The 21,022-nt window shown below is 46.3% G+C and overlaps 1 protein-coding gene across 1 annotated transcript in view; it reads left to right on the top strand.

Annotated features, from left to right (window-relative positions):
• LPGAT1 (lysophosphatidylglycerol acyltransferase 1) overlaps positions 1–20,786 on the top strand; it is a 213,620-nt gene extending 192,834 nt beyond the window's left edge. Inside the window, exon 9 of the mRNA XM_030557566.1 lies at positions 20,599–20,786. Coding sequence (XP_030413426.1) covers positions 20,599–20,648 — 50 coding nt within the window. The 3' untranslated portion in view covers positions 20,649–20,786. The remainder of the gene's footprint in view (positions 1–20,598) is intronic.
• The last annotated feature ends 236 nt before the right edge of the window (positions 20,787–21,022 follow it).

The raw sequence follows: 21,022 nt of genomic DNA on the forward strand, positions 1-21,022 counted from the left end.
AAGCTCTCAGACACTGTCTGGTTGCTGCACTATTATTTTTCCCATGTCCCTCATTTAGGGTTTGTGCCATCACATATCCTCTGTTTGGAGGAGATTTGTTTCTATCTCCTTCGTATTGACCTAATCTTGCCAGATGCTGAGGAGCCCTTGACTCCTTCTGACTTTAGTGGGAGTTGAGGGTGCTCACAAGCTACAACCTGAAAGGAGTAAGGGTGGGGCCTTGTACTCACTTTGCACAGAACTGCCGTGCTGTGATTAGCACTAGGTCATGTTGTGATACTGTTGCAATGCAGAGCTGCGTTCTGTGGATCTCCACGAAGGGGCCTCCATCAGTAAGAGAAGTTTCTTTTAATATTATTTTCAATATGACATTTTTTTACTTGGGTAAGGTTTTTTGTTGGTTGGTTTTTCCATATAACGTTCCCTAAGCAGAGTGGATTTCTCCCACTGGGTAAGCAGAAATTTTACAAAGCACTTTCATTTGGTTTGTTTCTTTTAAAGAAGTATCCTCAAGCAGCTTGGCAAGTATGTGAGGGCAAAGGGCTCTGTACCACTGGTGGTTTCATCAGACAGCTGACACAGAAACTGCTTCAGCTAAGTTTGTTTTTACTTCAAGGATCAAAGCCTTTAGGGAGCTGTTCCATATGCAAACACTGAGCTGGCACTGAGCCCTAGATGTCAGGTTTGTTTGCCAGGAGCCATGAGTTATCCAGAACACTGAGTGGCACATCGGTGGATGTAAATAGTGCCACTAGATTAAAGAGGGCTACTTTTCTTAGTGCAGTGTTTTGCATGCAGAGCACTTCATTCACACAGTTACTTGTTGTTATCTATAAAGAAGGCTAAAGCAGAACCAAGCTGTATTGCTTTAATATGTGACGGGATTTCTAAATCATAAATGTAGCTCTTCGATGATCAGCTGCAACATACAGGTAATATAAAGCTTATGACCAGAAACATGAACACTGCTGCTTTTACAGTGTAAAGACACAAATTTGGCAGATTTAACAATATTCTTAACATTATATTTAGGTCACTATTAATATGAAACAATGTTGAGAATGCTTGCTTTTTTTTGGTCCCAACCTTTCCCACTCTGGCTGTAGGTTCTCACACTTTAAAGTCCATCAGAAGCACTGGTCAAAGCAGGAGATCCTGATGGGTAAGCAGGGAGCTAGAGCAGGCCTGCTCTTGAAGGTGAATGAATCCTGCAGAAGTTGGGGAGGGGCAGGATTGCCCAGGATGTTGGAGAATGGTGGTCCCTCATCCAATGCCTGAGAAAGCAGTCTGGCTTGCTAATGGGCATGTTTACTCTGGGGGCTGGGATGGAGTTTCATAACACCTTACTACTTACATTCTTAATTAAAAAAATTTTTTTATCTCTTCCCCACTTCTGAATGGTTCCATCCTCTCTACCTAACTTGGGCAGCTGAAACTGCAAACTAAAGTAGAGAGCAGCCCCAGGAGAAGAAAGCAAAGAGCTTGTGCAGATCTAGGCTCCCCTTCCCTTGAGAAAACAGCCCTATTTCTTTAGCAGCATCTGTTCTGTTTTCTCCCAAGCTCCTGTTTTCTCCCTGTCTCTGTGCCTGGGTGTGCAGATTTGGTGTGGGAGGGAGGTGACCAGACAGCCAGTATGAAAAATTGGAATGGGGGTGGGGGTAGTAGGCACCTATATAATACTAAGCCCCAAATATTGGGACTGTCTTTATAAAATCAGGACATCTGATCACCCTATGTGGGAGCCCCAGAGCAGGCCATCTGGCTCCAGGGAACTCCCTGCCTGCACCTATTCTTTTACTCTCACCCACCCCTCTGGCAGCAAGAGAGCAGTCCAGCATGCATTTCCATTCCATCTCACAGGCATTGCTCTGCCCAGGCAACAAAACCCTGCTCAAAAGGTTTGAATTCCTATTTTTTTCTGTGGGAAAGGATCAATTCCATATTTTCTGCAAAAGCCCCCAAATGGCCCAGCTCAGAGTAGCACTTGTGGCCTGAAGATGGAGGGGTGGGGAAGGGTAGGATAAGTAGATGGCTTATGGCTAGGCTTTGATACCAGAGGCTAAGGAGGCTCTGCAAAGAGAGTGAAGTGAGAAGAGGCTTTGAGAGATTGGGGAAGGCCTGGTGGGCAGTTGAAGGGAGAAGAGATGAGGGGCTCAGGGATAGCAAGGAGAAGGAAGACAGACAAGCTATGGAGACCAGAAAAGGAACAGACCTAAAGTCAATGAGAATATTCCTGTACTTAAAGGTCTGCATGTGCTTAAGTGCCTTGCAAAATTGGGGCCTAAAACAGAAATAAAAGTAATTCCACCTGAGGAAGGGCAAGAATGGGATAGTCAATAAAAACTGCTAGTCTCCTGCCTGTGCTGCCCTGGTGGCACACAATGGGGGGTGCAGTGTACACCTTCAAGGGCAAGACTTAATTTTTGAAGAACTATTTATTCTTTGAATTCTCACCTTTCTTAGGAACTTCCTGTGACAGGCTGTATCTCGGGGGAACACCCTGCACCCCCATATTCATCCTTATAATACGATTGTGTGGTATCCCATGCAAAGTTTGTCATGTTGGGTGTCTTCAGCAAGCTTATGATGCACTGAGCATTGTTGTTACAGTAACGTTATAGGTTGTAATTTCATGTGTATAGTTCTGAGGCTGAAAATGTGTCCTCATGTCTTAAAACAAGCCCAGGCAAAACTCTCCAGGAACAGAGGGGCAGTTCACACCTCATCAGGGCATGTAAGGGACAAACCCAGCCCAGCCTCACAGGAATAAAGGACACTGGCCTAGACAGCAACAAAGGATCTGTTGGACTCTCGAGTGAGTCACCCCCCTTCCCTTGATCAGTCAGGGACTACAAGGAGATAATGCTCACCTGACCCCGAAGGGGAAGGGGAAAGCCAAGAGGAAAGAAAGAACCTGATAAAAGGGAGAGACATTTGCCATGCTCTCTCTCTACCATCTCCATTTACAGCCACTACCACCAAGCAACTGAAGAACTGATCAAAGGGCAGTGCCTGGCTGAAGGGCAGCCAGCCAGCCTGTGATGAGAAGCATCTAAGTTTGTAAGGGCACTAAAAGTGTTAAGATCAGCTTAGAGTGCATTTTGGTTTTATTTCATTTGACCAAATCTGACTTCTTGTGCTTTGACTTATAACCACTTAAAATCTATGATTTGTAGCTAATAAATTTGTTTGTTTATTCTACCTGAAGAAGTGTGTTTGGTTTGAAGCATGTCAGAGTCTCCCCGTGGGATAACAAGCCTGGTACATATCAGTTTCTTTGTAAAATTGATGAACTCCTATAAATTTACAGCGTCCAGTGGGCATAAGTGGACACTACAAGATGGAGGTTCCTAGGGTTGTGTCTGTGACTGGAGATATGGGCTAGTGTCATTCATTGCACAATCCAAGCAGCGGCTGGCCAAGAGCAGCTTACATACTAAAGGCTGTGCATGAACAGCCTAGGAGGGGGTTCTAAAAGCAGAGAGGGTAAGGCTGGCTCCCAGAGTCGAGGACTGGAGTGACCTAACAGCTCACCGCTCCAGATCACACCAGGGGAACGTCACTCTTCCTGCAGGAGGAATCCTCCCCAGCACCCATGTGTATACTGTGACCTCCTCACATAGCAGCTCACAGGCCCCTGCAAGGGCTAGATCCAATTACCCCCACCCTGTGTTTTAAAAGTACAACTCCCGTTTTCAAAGATTCCCAACAAGAGGGGACCACTGTGATCATCTAATCTGACTTCCTGTTTAGCACAGGCTGTCAATCCCCCCGCCGCAAACAATTCCAAGAGCAGAGCTTTTAGAACAACAGCCATTCTCTCATTACATAATGTGTATAGCTAATAAGGTACTAATTGAATTGATTACCAAAACTGCATGCCTAACACAGGTTAGGATGGAGCTGCTGACGTGTATGAAATCATGCAGCCAGTTAAAGGCAACAATCTGGATTTGTATAAACCCCATTAACACTCTGTAAGTGCAAGTGTTTCATGGGTTATCACTTCTAAGTTACAATAAACTATCTCCCAGAACTTGCTGTAAGCGAGTAATAGCCCCAGAAAGCTGCTAGCCTCAGAAAGCAGCAATACCAGCTAAAAAGGTGATTTCACTTTAGAAGATAGCTTGGTCACTGGAAAGAAGCAACTTGACACACTTCACATTTCCATTACCCTTGAAAATGGAGAAGTTGTAGCACACAGAGGCCATGTCTACATCTAAAATTTTGCAGCGCTGGTTGTTACAGCTGTATTAGTACAGCTGTATAGGGCCAGCGCTGCAGAGTGGCCACACTTACAGCAACCAGCGCTGCAAGTGGTGTTAGATGTGGCCACACTGCAGCGCTGTTGGGCGGCTTCAAGGGGGGTTCCGGGACGAGAGAGCAAACCGGGAAAGGAAACCAGCTTCCCCGCGGTTTGCTCTCTCGGTCCCGGAGCCAGCCAGCAAACCGCAGGGAAGGAGACCTGCTTGCTCGGGGCTCCGGGACCGAGAGAGCAAACCGCGGCGTTCCCGGTTTGCTCTCTCGGTCCCGGAACCCCGAGCAAGCAGGTCTCCTTCCCTGCGGTTTGCTGGCTGGCTCCGGGACCGAGAGAGCAAACCGCGGCGAAGCTGGTCTCCTTTCCCGGTTTGCTCTCTCGGTCCCGGAACCCCGAGCAAGCAGGTCTCCTTCCCTGCGGTTTGCTGGGTGGCTCCGGGACCGAGAGAGCAAACCGGGAAAGGAAACCAGCTTGATTACCAGAGGCTTCCTCCTTCCACGGAGGTCAAGAAAAGCGCTGGTAACTGTCTACATTGGATTACCAGCGCTGGATCACCAGCGCTGGATCCTCTACACCCGAGACAAAACGGGAGTACGGCCAGCGCTGCAAACAGGGAGTTGCAGCGCTGGTGGTGCCCTGCAGATGTGTACACCTTCAAAGTTGCAGCGCTGCAACTCCCTCACCAGCGCTGCAACTTTCTGATGTAGACAAGCCCAGAGTAAGTGCAGGTATATTTGAAGTTGAAGGGAGAATTCAATGTACCTATAGAATTATAGGACTGGAAGGGACCTTGAGAGGTCATCTAGTCCAGTCCCCTGCACTCATGGCAGGACTAGGTATTATCTAGACCATTCCTGAGAATATGCCAAGTAATGTGGTAGCTTGATGCTTTAAACCCGAAGTTCCCAAGTATTCCCTCACATCCTAACAGAGAGCATATCTTATGAACCACCATCTCAGTTAGGGTGACCAAGTGTCTGGTTTTTGACTGGAACACCCGGTCAAAAAGGACCCTACTGGCTCCAGTCAGCACTGCTGACTGGGCCATTAAAAGTCCAGTTGGTGGAACTGAGGGGCTAAGACAAGCAGGGGCGGCCCCAGGCACCAGCACGCCAAACGCGTGCTTGGGGCGGCAAGTCACTGGGGGTGCTCTGCCGGTCGCCCCGAGGGCAGCAGGCAGGTTGCCTTCAGCGGCTTGCCTGCGGAGGGTCTGCTGGTCCCGTGGCTTTGGCGGGTCTCCCAGAGGTGTGCCGCTGAATCTGCGGGACTGGGGACCTCCTGCAGGCGTGCCACCGAAGGCAGCCTGCCTGCCGTGCTTGGGGCGGCAAACTGCCTAGAGCTGCCCCTGAAGACAAGCTAGTCCCTACCTGTCTTGGTACCGCGCTGCACCTCAGAAGTTGCCAGCAAGTCTGGCATTTATAATGGAGTTAAATATATAAAAATATTTTTAATTTATAAGGGGGGGGCTGCACCCAGGGGCTTGCTGTTTGAAAGGGATCACCAGTACAAACATTTGAGAACCACTGCTTTAGGTGCTGCTCATTCTCTTCACTAGCTTAGGCAGGAAAATCTCTTTGCTATTAAATCTGTTCGAATGGCACTAGGAATTGGTGATGGCTAGTTCAGACTGTTAGAGCGACCCATGCTCACCTCCCAACCCAGCACCAATGCTAGCATGCTACAGATAAATGCACTGTAGCACCACAAGCATAAAATGCTAAGATTATATTTAAAAAAAAAATACAGCTTGGCACCAGCATGACATATGTGAGGTCTAGCCATGCCAAAGCACAGCCTCTTTTGTTGTAGTTGTGCCCACTTTCTTTCTTTGTCAGCATAATGCCTCCTCAGGACCAGACTGGAGTCTCTTAATTCCCTTTGAATCTAGCCCAAAAAAAGTTAAAATAAAAAAATTAAGCTTGATAGTTCATATCTTAAAATGATTAGACCTAGCACATTCTCTTTAGTTTGTTTAGTGTTCATGTATGATAGTTTAATTTAAAAATTAAGGAAATTCAGTGACCAAAGCTATGTTAAGGTGGAGCTAAGATTGAGAGGTTATATCAGTAATTTAGGGGGAAATTATGAGAAAGTTGTAGTTATTCCAAAACCATGTCTTTATAAACCCATATGTGCATTAACCCTTAATGAACTGGCTGATCCCCAAGAGGGATCCATCACTGACACCTTGGGGACCTGACAGTTCTGGGTTAAGGGGAGGCTGATAGGGGCATGGAGTCAAGTGCAGGGGCTTTCTGCTCCCTGGAGGAAGGGCCTGATCTGGACTTCTGTCTAGGAGTGACTTCCTGCTTGCCCACCTCTTCCTGGTCTGGAAACCCCATACCCACTCTCTGCCTTCATTCCTACCATGCCCTGCTTCCTTCAGCTGCCAGCATCAGCCCCTCCCTGAGACTGGCTCTCAGAACAGGTGCCAGAGATCCTTGGGAGGGCAGGTTGGTGTCAGGGAAAGGCCAGGGGCTGAGAGCCCAGAGCAGACCTGGGTTGGGCTCTCTGCTGATGTTTGAAGGAGGGTGTGAGGTATAAAGTTCCACATTTGCTGAGTGTGGGTATCTGATTGCATGACATGAACCCGCACCTGGACAAGGGAAGTTGGAAGCATCTCCTTGGAGCTGTAGGGTGGGGAAGAGAAAGGGAAGTGAGGCTGTTTGAAGGGGGCAGGGAGAGGGGAGTTGAGTTTTCTTGATTCCTATTACTCATAATTCCAGGACTAAGCATTGTCACCCTCAGGGTTGTGTGGTTTAAGGTGTAAGGCTAACACCATACACAGCTCAGTAATGCAAAACATCACATTCATGTGAGGGAGTCCAGTTAACTGTACTTTTGGAACCACAGAGCCCAACTCAATCCTATGGTGTAAGAACGCAATCTGCAATAACTGCACTGCTGTCCCTGCCATTACTCTGCAATGACCCCAGTGAAAGTAAGGGCAGAATTCTGTGCATTTAAAAATTAACTCCAAGAATGGAGTTAGCCTAGCCCTGTACATTTAATGCATCCTTCCACTGCCAGGTTGCCTTGAGGGTCTCTGACCAGGCTCCTACTGGAGAAGGAAGCACTCAAGGAGGAAAAAAAAATGCCACGCTGGATTGTGGAAGCAGCCATTGACTTCCTGCCTTGGGTAGCTTTGGCACTTGTCCCTGATCAGAGGGGAATGGATCCTTCTGGTGGTATGCCTTCTGCAGCGTCGTGTAGATGGCCTCTTGGCTCAGAGTCACAGCTGCAGGCAAGCTGCCGGGAACGGACTTGGGGGTCAGGTGCCTAGAGAACACTTAAAGCATAAAGTTGCCATTGTACGTAGGCTTTGCAGCACCTATGAAATGCAAGATCACCCACTATCCTGAGACCCCTTGCAACACAGAGGCTCAGTGGAGGTGAGATGAGGATGGGCTGGCAATGTTCATGGCAGAAATACCTCACAGTAATAGTTGTCATCTCCATTACTGTCAACTTAATCCTGAATTGTAGCCCATCAGCTTGAGGGAAGTGAAACAGTGTCTTTGCATCTTCAACAGAAACACAGCTAATTAAGGCCTCTGAGGAGCCTTCCAGTGTGGGAAAGGAAGTGTCAAGGAACATTTGGTCAAAGTCTCTCGAAACCCCTCAGAGAAACAATTATTCCTCTGGACTGTTTATCTCCACTATCTATTAATTGTTATCCTCGTAGACACAGGCACCGACTTCTACTTTTCCAGGTGGGTGCTCGATCCATGCTCCGCCCTGAGACTCTGCCCCCACTCCACCCCTTCCCCCAAGGCCCCACCCAGGGCCAGACTTACCCATACGCAAAGTACACAGCTGCGTAGGGCACCAAATTTCTTTTAATGGACTGGTCAGTGATGCTGACCAGAGCCGCCAGGGTCCCTTTGACTGGGAATTCCACCTGGCAACTCTAGTCCCAGAGCAGCCATGGAGTCAGTACCTATGCTTGTAGATGTATTGGAATAGAGATATGGAGATTAAAAGAAAAAAAGTGAGGTGCTTTCAGCCAAAGCTTAGGAGTATTTGGCCCCAGCTTTAGGATATACAGCCCAAATTATCAACTGTAGGTGCCTAAAGTTAGGTATGGGAGGAGGCATGGTCTGGGGGAGAAAAAAAAAGTTACTCACCTTCTTGTAACTGTTGTTCTTTGAGGTGTATTGTTCATGTCCGTTCCAGTCAGATGTGCATGCGTGCAGAGAAGATTTTTCCCCAGCAGTATCCATTGGGTTGGTCTGGGTGTCCCCCCTGGAGTGGCATCATCATAGCGCTCAATATAGAGCCTTACTGATCTGCCACCCCCTCTGTTCCTTCTTGACAGCTACTCTGACAGCGGGTCAGGAGGGTGGGTATGGAATGGACATGGACAACACATCTCGAACAACAGTTATGTGGTGAGTAACTGTTTTGTCTTCTTTGAGTGCTTGTTCATGTCAGTTCCAATCAGGTGACTCATAAGCCCAAGTTCAGGAAGCAGGTCAGAGTTGTCCACTCACTGGAGCACTGCTCGTCTGAAGGCTGCATCATCTCTGGCCTGCTGGGCAATCACATAATGTATGGTGAAAGTAGGTATGGAGGACCACATCACCGTTCTGCACATTTCCTGAGTTGGGACTTGTGCCAGGAATGCTGCTGAAGAAGCTTGTGTCCTAGTGGAGTGCTCTGTGAGTGGAGGGGCAGGCACCTCTGCCAGGTTATAGCATTCATGGATGCAGGATGTGATCCACAAGGAAATTCATTGGGAGGAGACTGGAACACCCATCATCCTGTCTGCCACGGCCACAAACAGGTGAATGGATATGCAGAATGGTTTCATTCTTTCAATGTAAAAGGCTAGCGCTCCAATGAGTGAAGCCTCTACTCCCTGCTGTTCAAGTGCGGCTAAGGATAGAAGACTGGGAGGAAGATGGCCTGGTTGATGTGAAATTGGGAAACAACCTTGGGGAGGAAAGCTGGATGTGGCCTGAACTGAACTTTGTCCCTCTAGAGCACAGTGTAAGGGGGCTCAGATACCCTCCTGGCTGAGGTTATCACTACCAGAAATGCCACCTTGCATGACAGGTAGAGCAGGGAAACACATCACCAGCAGTTTGAAGGATGGACCCATAAATTTGGAAAGGACCAGATTGAGGTCCCAGCTCAGGGCTGGTTGTGTGGATGTAGCCTGTCGAGACTTTTCAGGAAATGGCTGATCATAAGGTTGGCAAAGATTGACTGGCCCTCTGTGCCTGGATGGAAGGCAGAGATGGTGGCCAAGTAAACTCTTACTGATGACATGGACAGTCTTGCTGCTTGAAGTGGAGAAAGTAGTTCAGTATGAGTGGTATATAGGCGAGTATCGGGGATGAATGATGCTGCACCAACCAGACTGAGAATCTCTTCCACTTGGCAAGGAAGGTAGTCCTGGTGGAGGGTTTCCTACTGCCAAGGAGGACTTGTCTAACTGAGTCCAAGCTGGAGAACTCCACGGGGTTCAGCCGTAGAGCTTCCATGCCATAAGATGCAACGACTCAAGATTTGGGTGCTGGAGACAGCCATGATCCTGAGTTAAGTCCAGGAGGAATGACAAGGTGACTAGGGCTTCCATGGACATTTCCAGAAGAGATGGGTACTAGTGTTGGCAGTAACAAGCTGGAGCTATCAATATCACTGAAGCCTCTTCCCTCCGTATCTTGAGCACCTTATGAATGAGGGGGATGGATGGAAAAGCGTAGAGAAGATGGCCTCCCCGTGGGAGGAGGAACACATCTGCAATGGAGCCCGGGCTGTGGTTCAGGAAGAAGACAACAGGAAGTGCCAGCAGTTTTACGTGTGGCAAACAGGTCCATCTGGGGAAAGCCCCACCATTGGAAGATGGAGTTCGTGATGTCTGGGCATAGGGACCTCTCATGGCATGAAAAGACCTGCTGAGACAGTCCACCAACTCATTCTGTACTCGCAGGAGGTATGATGCTTGCAGGTGGATTGAATGAGCTACACAAGTCCCACAGCATGAGGGCTTCCTGGCACAGGGAGGGAGAAGCGTGCACTCCTCCATTTGTTGATATAGAACATCGCCATGGTGTTGTCTCATGACTGATACACATCTCCCTATCAAGTGGGCTTGGAAAGTCTGGCATGCCAGGTGCACCACTCAGTTTTCTGACACTGATGTGGAGAGCGAGTTCCACCTGAGACCAGAGGTCTTGTGTCCTGATGTCTCCCAGATGTACTCCCCAGCCCAAGGCTGATGTGTCCATCACTAGCGAGAGGGATGGCCGAGGACCAGTGAAGAGGACCCCTGCACACACTACCTGGGGGTTGAGCCTGGAGGGAGTCAAGGACCAGGCGAGGCAGAGACACGACCCTGTCCAAAATACCCCGAGCCAGCTGATACATTAAGGCTAGCCATGATTGGAGAGGCCAGAGTCTGAACCTGGCGTGTTGCACAACATATGTACCAGAGGCCATGTGTCCTAGAAATTTCAGGCAATTCCTTGCTGTGGTGGTGGGAAACTGCCTGAGACTGAATGTCGCTGCCCAGGGCCTGGAAGCAAGGTATGCCCTGGCTATATGTTGAGTCCAGGACTGGTTGAAAGGCCCAGGGGGAGTCCAAAAGGGCCACTGTGCCAGGGGCTGCCACTGTGTGGGCCATGGTGCCAGGTAAGGGTGCTGGTCTCGTGATGACCTGGACTGTCTCCTTCTGCTCCTATGAGATCGATAGGAGTCAGACTCAGAGGCCTCTGAAAAGGAGGACCATGGAGGATAGGTACTTCAAGGCGCCAAGGGTCCGCACCAGGGCTCGTGGACTGACAAGGCTGCTGACCCTGTTCTGGCACTGGGGAGCGGTGCACTGGGGATGGAGAATGCTGGGACATCATTGCAGGTTTTCCCCTTGACAGTGCCAGGGGAGCGACCGGTGCTGGCGACCTCTCCCGTCTAGGCGGGGAGAATGGTGCCATAAGCTGGAGCAGGTCCCAAACTGTCTTAAATGCCTCCAGGGTCAGCAGGAGGTGTAGTTGGGCCTTGGCGAGCGAGAAGGGTCTGGACTCTACCACCCTTCCACAGGGTCAGGAATTGATGCGACCATCTCTGGCAGTGGGGCTAAAGTAGTGTGGCTCGACTTGGGTCTCACAATGGCTGGCTCCTTGGGTCTAGCTGCTGGGGGGAGGTTGAATGACCTCTCTCCGGCCTTCTCTTCCTTTACAGCACCAGTGATTGAGTCCAGTGCCTGCTTGTGGCATGCAAGCTGTGAGTGGAGCCATGATGGTGCTGAGAGTCCTTGTCTTTACTCAGCACCAATCCCCATGCCAATGGTGCTGGGGCCCTGCGTTCTGAGGAGGAGATACTCGGTGCTGTGTCCACCGACCCAGGATCAGACTGGGGCCGAAGTGCTGCTTCCATTAGTAGGATCTTCAGGCACTGATCTCTATCTTTCAGTGTCCCAAGGTGAAACACCCTGTAGATCCTACAGTGATCCTTTTGATGGCTCTCCCCCAGTCAGGAAGTGTGAGGATCGCTTCTGGGCATACACTTCCTGCAGACCTCACAGGCTTTGAAGCCAGGAGATCCTGGCATGCCCTAGTGCCGGGATAGCACTGGAGGGGAAACCTCTCCAAAGGAAACTTAAGAATGAAGTAAAGTATTAACTACTTAACACTAACTACAGAACTAATGAACTATATACAGACGTCCAAATTCACTTGTCATGATAAGAGCAAGGGAAAGTTCCAGCTAACCATCACTGGTGGTAAGAAGGAATTGAGGGGGTGGCGGGTAGGTAGGGCCCTATATTGAGCGCTATGATGGCACCACTCCAGGGGACACCCAGACCAACCCAACAGATACTGCTAGGGGAAAATCTTCCAGCTGCTGTGCACACACCTGATTGGAACTGACATGAACAAGCACTCGAAAAAGACGAGGGCATTGGAGTGGGATGTGGAAGAACGGAGTTCAATTCCAGCTCTGCACCTGGCCTTGTGTGTGATCCCGGGTAACCCACTTCCCCTCTCTGTGCCCTGCTCCACCTCCCACACTTTGTCTGTCTGGTCTGTTAATATGGTGAGCTCATCAGAGCAGGGACTGTCCACTATGTAAACAGAATGGAGCCCCAACCCTTACTGGGCTCTAGGTGCTATTGCAATGTAAGTAAGAAATACTCATAACCTAAATTCATAGGGAAGTATTTAGCAGAAAGTGGTCTGGATTTTCAGAGGTGTTGTGCACATAAAGCTTCCAGTCCTGGGTGCTGAGAACCTCTGAAAATCAGGCAACTCTTATTTAGATGCTCAGGTAGGAATTTAAATGTCTAATGTTAAACATCAGTATTTGACAATGTTTTGCTTCTTTTGCCATGTGTACAGAGCAAGAGAAGTTCATTCATTGAAAAGGAAACACCCATTGGAAACTGACCCCTGTCTGTTCTCCATTTGTCAGTTTCCACCACAATAGAAGTTCATGTTAAATCTTTTCTTCTCTCCTCCTCCCCTAATGTGCTGAATAGGAACTTCATGGAAAACATCGTGCATTAAAAAACCCCAAGACCTCAGTTACATCCCCAATAAGAGATCACATGGGGATTTTGGTGGAGAAGTTTATGCTATGCTAGTTCATAGCTGCTGAGTGAGTGAGTTTTATGTAGTGGCTTTGTCTACTGAAGTGAAATGCTATGGTGTCTATACATTAATACCTGGACCACCCTCAACACATAAAAGTTAAGAGATGTCTTTAGATCATCTGGTCAGTGTAGGATTGTGGGTACTGAAATCCTCTGGTACAGTGTCAAAGGGCTGGTCCTAGAACACAACTTGAGTGACTGGACTGTTCACTGGGGATCATGTGGAACAACTGCTCTTGTTGCATAAGGATGTAGGTTGTGACTACAGGGATTAAAGATCATCCTCTGTCTTGCAATGTGGAGCTTGGGATGGGAAGCAGAACAGGGCACTGCTGATTGCTGCAGACAGTGATGCTGAATAGTGTTCAACCCTGAGTAAATAAAAATACCTTTATTGTCACTACATTCAAGCTCTGTGCCTTACTGAGAAGGCCACCACAGGACTCTTGGTAGGTGTCAAAGAGGAAGCAGCCAGCCTGAGCCCCTCCACTGCCACCATTGCCGCCTTATGGCCCCTGTGTCCCCCTTCAAAGGGATGAAATGGAGGGTAGATGATCTGCATAGTCATAGAGCTATCCTTCCTGGTCCACCATCAAGCTCACCCTGAGCTGTAGTACAGGGAGCCCTCCTGTAACACAGCTGGTACGCAGAGTGTAGAATGTCTGCCTGTGATCCTAGCATCTTCCCATCCCACACTCACTAGTTCCCTGGTGCTTGGTGGACCCTGCACCTGTGAACGATGGGGAGTGGATGATGAGTGAAGAAGAGTTTGTTGGAAAGAGGTCTGGTTCTGATGTCATTTTGAAATGACCGGGAGTTGAAATTGCAAATGCTTGTTGTTAAATTCTCCAGCCTATTCCATAAACTCTGGAATATAACTAATTAATAGAATCATCACCACCCCCAGCAGAGAGCACATTAACTGCATGAACTCTCAGGATATCAGAATTAGCAGATCACAGAAAATGAGGTGGAGGATACTGAGAAATGTAATTAGCAAATTCTAGTGAAGTCAACCAAGAAAGGGCTTTATGCACTCACAAGCATTAGGAGGTTAGCTCATTGCCTTGGGGAACTCCGACTAGGCAGCTCCTCCCAGAGATTATGCAATGGGGATGCTTCCTTGGGGACCAGTAGGAAATGAGCTTTAGAGTTTGTATTTATTGAACCTAATGCAGCCTTTGAATCAAATGATCCCATAACTAGTGGTGCAGCCCAGCACCTAGAGCTCTGTCATTTTGGCTGGAGTTCTAGATCTGTGTGAAGGGTTTTTCCCCTACAGAAATTCTGCACCTACTTCTAATAACCTCTTTCCAGCAAGGTTTCTTTTCTTTTAACCCTTGATAAACCAGGGGCTGCCAAAACATTGACCTTTGAGCTTCAGAGCCACGTGGCTGCCCTCTCTCATTTAGTTAACCAGAGGGGGATAGACTTTTAACTGAAAAGTTGACAAAACAGCATGGCAGGGGCTCTGAAAACCAGACTGTAAACATTGCTGTCAAAATCTCTTTAGACTTTGCCCCTTTCCTTGGGGAAATAATCAGAATCCAGACCTGAATTTGAATCTCAGGCCTAGCTCCAATTATAAGTTATTCTCTTCTTCCTGAAACCAGGGAGGAGCCTCCTCTTGGGATCCTCAGATAGAAAAGGAAAAATCTTTGGCTGACCAGGCCTCCTCAGATTGCAAGGCTTGGAGCCCAACAATCATGTCTTAATCTGCCCTTGAGTTCACCTTTAGGACTCCAAGGGTATGTAAGGCATCTGCTGGAAGATACCATGTAGTGCTATAGGAGCTAATTGGAGACTGAGGGCTTGTCCACATGATACAACATGCACTAGAGAGGATTTCTCAAGCACACCAATGTGCTATGCGCTAACGGGTCTGTGTAGACCCTGCCGGCACACACTAAAAGTTCATAGTGCTGTTGAAACAGTGCTAGGTTGATGCACAGGATGGAATTTTGGTGTGTGCCAGACAGATATACGTGGGCCAATTAATGTGCAGCATACTTGTGCCCTTTAGAAATCACACCCATCTAGTATGCGTTGCTATGCCATGTAGACAAGCTCCAAGATTCAGAGCAGTGACTGATGCCACCAGTTGGAAAGACAGCATTACTGTGACTGTCCATACAGGACCCACTTTATCTTGAAATCCTCTACATTTAAAGGTAAGCAATAGCTTTCCTAAATTAGGGTTATCAGAGTTGACGGCTTATCAGGCCAATGCCCTGAGTCTTGATCTTAGAGGGATTAGTTACATGCAGATGTAACACCGACAGACCCTGGTTGTCAGTGGGTGGAATCGAACCTGGCGCCTCTGAAGCTTAGCGCATGAGCTAAAAGACAACTAGTGCTTAGCTAAGGCTGTAGAGCAGACTCATCTAACTAAGTGGTCTTGGTGCCACTAGATGGAACAGACCACCACACCCAGGTGTGTGGGTTACACAAAAACTAACATTCCGTACAAGAGGTCTTGGAATAGGTACTCTACCTATAGGGAAATAGATGCTAAAATGCAGGAAAACTTCTTTTCTGTTTGTCATTGAAGCAGCAAAACAGAAAGCTAAATCCTGCCTCTGCACTTGTAGAGTCAGAGGGGCGTTTGCAGGCTTGAAATCCTGCACAAGCAACACTGCATGCAATTTCCAAAGAGTAGTAGGATTTGGAATATGGTCAGCCACCACCTAAGGTATGGGTCCACTGAGTCTGAAGTTTTGTCACTAGATCCTTGAATATAGGAACAGGACTACCTTCTGACATCAGTGGCACATGAGTCAAATTACCTCACCGATTTGGTGGGAGAGAAATACACAGGGCAGGGGAAGTACAAATTACTTCCCTTTGAGTTTTGCAAAACTATTGGGAAATGTGACAGGAACACTAGCACAACAAAAGTATCAGAAAAAATGTTACTAAATCTGGCTCTTTTAATACTGTTTAGCAGTTTTCCAGGACTTTAACTACTTAGGCAGATCAGTAGAAGTATTTTCACAGCTAGGAAATTTTTCTAAAGATTGGCTATGGATTAGTGATCAGAAAGGGAAACAACAAAACAAGACACCCTATACCTGTCTACAGAGCTAGCCATTTCAAACTTTATGTCTACATTCTGAGCAGTGGAAGATGTGGGTGCTCAGATACTATATTGATAAGAGTTGGATAGAGAAAAATAGTAAATATTCAATTCTTTAATGATCATCCTTAGAATTTTTCTCCTCAAGTTGTAGAGCTACTGAAAATCTCTAAGTGTTAACAGAGCTAAAACTAGCTTTTGGAGGATGACATTTCATATGTCCTTTGGCTCAACTGGCATCACTTAAACCTGAAAAAAATCAGTCCCCAGATCATTACAGACTTTCAGTACTGTGTAAGGATTATGATCTGCTGCTAGTTTCAGAGGAGGTGTGAAAGTGAGGTTTCTGAAACTAAAAATTAAGTGTAGAGCTTTCCTAGTTCATATTGTACCTTTGGTATTTCTATTGCCCCATGTCATTTCCTATTTATGATGCTAATGATTTAATGTACAACAAGAGGATCTTAATTTTATTGAAGTCATTAAAATCAGAATTACCAATGATTCATCTGTTATTCATTAACAGGAAAACCACAATGTTTTCACATGGTATTAATGGTGTTGTAGCCATGTTTGTCTTGTAATATTAGGACCTGAAGAAGAGCTCTGTGCAAGCTTAAAGCTGGTCTCTCTCACCAACAGAAGTTGGTCCAATAAAAGATATTACTTCACCCACCTTGTCTTTTTACATGGTATTATTCATTTGCTCATTTTTTCTTATGGGTGTGGACACAAGCAGTTTGTACCTTGCTTTCTCCTCCCTGTGAAAATTAAGTTAGAGGCTGAGTTTTTCAAAGGAGATTAAGGGTGTTAAGCACCCAACTTCCATTGAAAGTCAGTAGCATTTGGGCACCAAGCTCCCTTAAGCCTGTTTGATGATCCAGACAAATATGATTAATGGGACCATGCTGAGGAGGAATTATAATGTGAAAAACTACTCTGTTCTAGAGAGACTCTAGACCTGAATCTGTGGCTATGTCTACACTGCAATCACAGGTGTGACTGTGGCACATATAGCTATAGCCAGACATAGCCACAGCTTCACTGCTATCATTATTCAAACCAGCTATATCCAAGCTAGCTCTGGTATGTCTACATGTGCTGCAGTCACATCTCTGATTGCAGCATAAACATACCTACAGTGCTGATGTAATCCACCAGTCAGTCTGTGTTACACATCACCTTGTGTCCAATCCACAGAGAATATGGATCTGTTATAGCTCTCAGCTAATGAGACAGGTTTTCAATAAATATTTACTTTTTTAAAATTTGTGTCTTACATCTATTCTAACATGTTCATGATTTAATTTCAATCTGAAACTCACAGGTATCCCATGTCTTGAAAAATCCACTATTAGGCTTATGCAGATAAACAGTGTTAGGACTGAAGAAGAACTCGTTGATATCTAGGATTAGAATCTAGACTTTCTGCTCGACAATACTCAAAGCAGAACTACTGCTCATGGGTTGCTATTTGAATACAATGGTATATTGCAGGGTTTGTCTGTCAACATTTTGACTGAAAGAAAATATTCATCCATCTGACTCACTTTGAGGAGCAATAGTAAAGTGCCATCCAGTGGAAATTTGGTATAGCTGCAACATGACTAATAAAATCACAATGTAGTACTATCTGGGTAAGCTTTGAGAATCTGATTCAAGCCATTGTGTTTAGCACCTGTGACCAAGATGTTCCAAAATAAATGTCCTAAGTTAGGCTCTTAAATCCATATTTAGACACCCAAATAAATGGTGAGATTTTCAAAAGAATCAAGCACCACTAAAGTCATGGCAACTGCTGGGTGGCTCAATGCTTTTGAAAGTAGGGACACTTAGTTTGATTGTAGGCACTCATTTTTTAAAATCTTGGTATTTAACTTTAAGGATCAGTGGCCTAGCACAATACTAACCAAAGTTAATTGGAGTCATTCCATTGTCTTCAGCTGACATTGGATAAGTCTCCAAATTCTGCCCCCAGTTGCATTTGTACATTAAAAAAGAGACACTGTCAGGCCAAATTTGTCCCCATATTTATAAAACCTAAGTTCAATATGAATGTTTCCATTATTTAAAAAATTATAAAGAAGCCAGTTTTTAAATTATAATACCTAGCTCTCATAGTGCTTTTCATCAATAGATCTCAGAGTGCTTTACAAAGGAGGTCAATATTATTATCCCCATGTTAAAGAAATCTCTCACTTTTAATAATCAAAGGCTTTTTTAAAAAACATACTTTTATGAAAAATATTTGGCCAAAGTTCTGCTCTCAGCAGTGTCCCTTTTATAGGCAATTGCAAGCTGCTTTACTTTGGACATTATTTTTGGTGCTCAGTGTTGAAAGAACAAGATGGTGGGACTGCAATGATGGCACAGTGCAGACCACGTTAGGAGATGATCAACCAGGGATAGAACAGATCCACTGAAGCCATCCAATAATTGTTCTATTCCTCCTTTCTTTCAAGTGTTGTTTTGCTTTTTCCTTTAGTTTCCTTTGTTTAATTTCTGCTTCATATTTTCTTTCAAGTGAAAAAGAAACTTCTTTCATAAATTCAGAAGATCTGAGACTGCTCCTGTGGAGGCAAAACATGGGAATTCTGCTCCATGGAGCATTTTGAGCACTGAGCAGTGTTTTGTCATATACTAGATATCTATTTAGAGATATCTAGATGGTAGATATAGATGTATATATGGTATCTATGATGTTAGTTTCAGTAATTAGATTTTATTAAACTTTATAGTTTAAATTTAAAGAATATTGATTTATAGTGGGGAGCAAAGATAGAAGCTTAGACACAAAGCAGCTGACACAATTTAGAAATATTTAAAGAATATCCTGACTTTCAAAAGACCTGTCTGGGTATAAAATAAAAGTGTTTGTTGTGGCTTCTTCTGCACTAAATCAGGTCTTTTGTTATGGCTTAGGGCCTAATTGTTAGATATACTGAGTACCTGGAATTCATCTTTGAGTCCATAGGAGTTGCAGGTGGTCAGAAGTTTGCAGTATCAGACCCTTTGTGTAGTAGGCTTGCAGGGCTGAATGACTTTTGTGACAAAGCTCCAACCTTATCTCAGTGGTTCCCACACTTCCAGGTAGATTACATTAACCTCAGAGGCTCACTGTGATCCTCCATGTAGGGCTTCTCTTTAGAGGCAGGGGTCATATCCTACTGAGCCATTTTCATCATAAGCCAGCAAGGGAGGTGGGAAGAAGCAACCTTCTCTCACACAGTCTGTTTTTTCACTCTGTAGTTAATTATGGGGGAGGGGGAAAGGACACCACAGGCCCACCCTCTATTCCAGGCTCCAGCCCCTAATAGGAGCAGCTATTGGTAGCTGAACTTTTGAAACAGGACAAGTACAATTCCCTGGGCCGCTTCTCCACAGCAGCCCTCACTTACTCAATATCTACTTTACCCTTACCTCAGGGCCTCCTTCCTTATGCCTGATAGGGTTTGTACTACCCAGTTTCTCCAGCATCACAGCCTTCTGCTACTGTTCCTTTCACATGCATCTCCCTGATTAACTGGGAGGCTTTTGACTAGTTCCAGCCAGCCCTGATTGACTTCAGGTGTCCCAATCAACCTAGCTATCTCCACTGCTTTCTGGAATGATCTTAATTGGTCCCAGGTGTCTTGATTAACCTGGAGCAACTGCCATTTGGTTACCATAGTAACAGGGATTTGTTTAGCCTGTTCTTCACTACTTTCCTATAGCCATCTGGCCTTTGTAATGAAAATAGCACCTACATGTTAATGTGTATCACCGTAACTGCTCCAAACTCATCAAGAATAAGGCAAACAAATTGTAATTAGCCTACAACTGAACTTTCTGGTGTTATTTCTGTAGTGCCCTAGGTGTGCATGCAAGCACCATCAATTCCTGGAGACAGTGTTACAGCAGAGTTGGCAGAATGAGGGGGCAAGAGGTGATTGGGCAAGCTCTTGGGTAGTTCTGTTTACTGTATATTGAGTCTGAATCTCCTCTCATTTACTTGTGTATAACTCAGGAAGTACTCCACTGCGGTCACTGGAGTTATCCTGGTATAAGAAAGGTGGTAGGGGGGAAAGCTCAGTGGTGGGCTGTGACCATTGGGACAGAGCTAGGTGTGACCCTGGAGACAAAGCTATGTGTGTATGTATGTTTGTGAGTGGGTATTAGTGGTTGGTCTGGTCCTGGGCAACTTTAGCATGGATGCCTGGGTTCATCTGCACCCACAGAAATCATAAAACCAAGGGTGCACAAACAAGCAAACATACACCTCATTCAGCCTAGATGGGAGACCCTGAGGTGGGGGGTCATGGTGTGTGGGAGAGCAGGCCTGCCCCACACTCACCCGGTGGTAGTGGTTCCTATTCTGTGCAGCTGAGCCCAACTCCCCACTCCAGGCATTGCACCAGTTTGCAACACCACTCACTCAAATTTGGCCTGACCAGATCAAACCTGAGCAGTGTTTTGACCAACCCCATGTGACAGGTCACAATGTCTGGAGCAGGGAGTTGGGCCCCATCCCCGTGGGGAGCCACCGCTGCTATAGGCTATCAGAAGACCTGCCGTTTTCTATTCCTGGCTTTGGGATCATGAGCAAGTCTCTTCACCGCTGGGTGCCTCCATTTCCCCAACTGTCAAATAGAGCTAATCAAGGTTTTGTTTGTTCTCTCCATTTTACAGGGTGGGAAACTGAGACACAGTTGGGACTTGTCTACACTACAGGTCTGTAGTGCATTTGTAAGCTGCTGACCCCCACATGTTGTTCAGAGCCTATGGACAACACAGCTCCTAAAGGTGTGTTTCTACTGTGCTTATCCCCTATGTACCAGGAGGGTTGGACAGCCCTTTCTCATTGTGCTGTGGGGAGCAGGTCCTGGGTACTAAGGGTCCGAAGAAGCTCTCAAGGACTAATTTTTTAAAATAATGTTTATCAATGAATTGGGAGAAAACATACAATCACTGCTGATACGATTGGTGGGTGACAAAATACTGGCAGAGTGGTAATTACTGATGAGGAGAGGGCAGTGATACAGAGCGATCTGGGTCATTCAGCAAACTGGACCCATTCAAAGAAAACCAGTTTGCCTGGAGGCAAATGCATGGT

Source organism: Gopherus evgoodei, chromosome 3, assembly GCF_007399415.2.
Source record: "Gopherus evgoodei ecotype Sinaloan lineage chromosome 3, rGopEvg1_v1.p, whole genome shotgun sequence".
NCBI lineage: Eukaryota > Metazoa > Chordata > Testudines > Testudinidae > Gopherus > Gopherus evgoodei.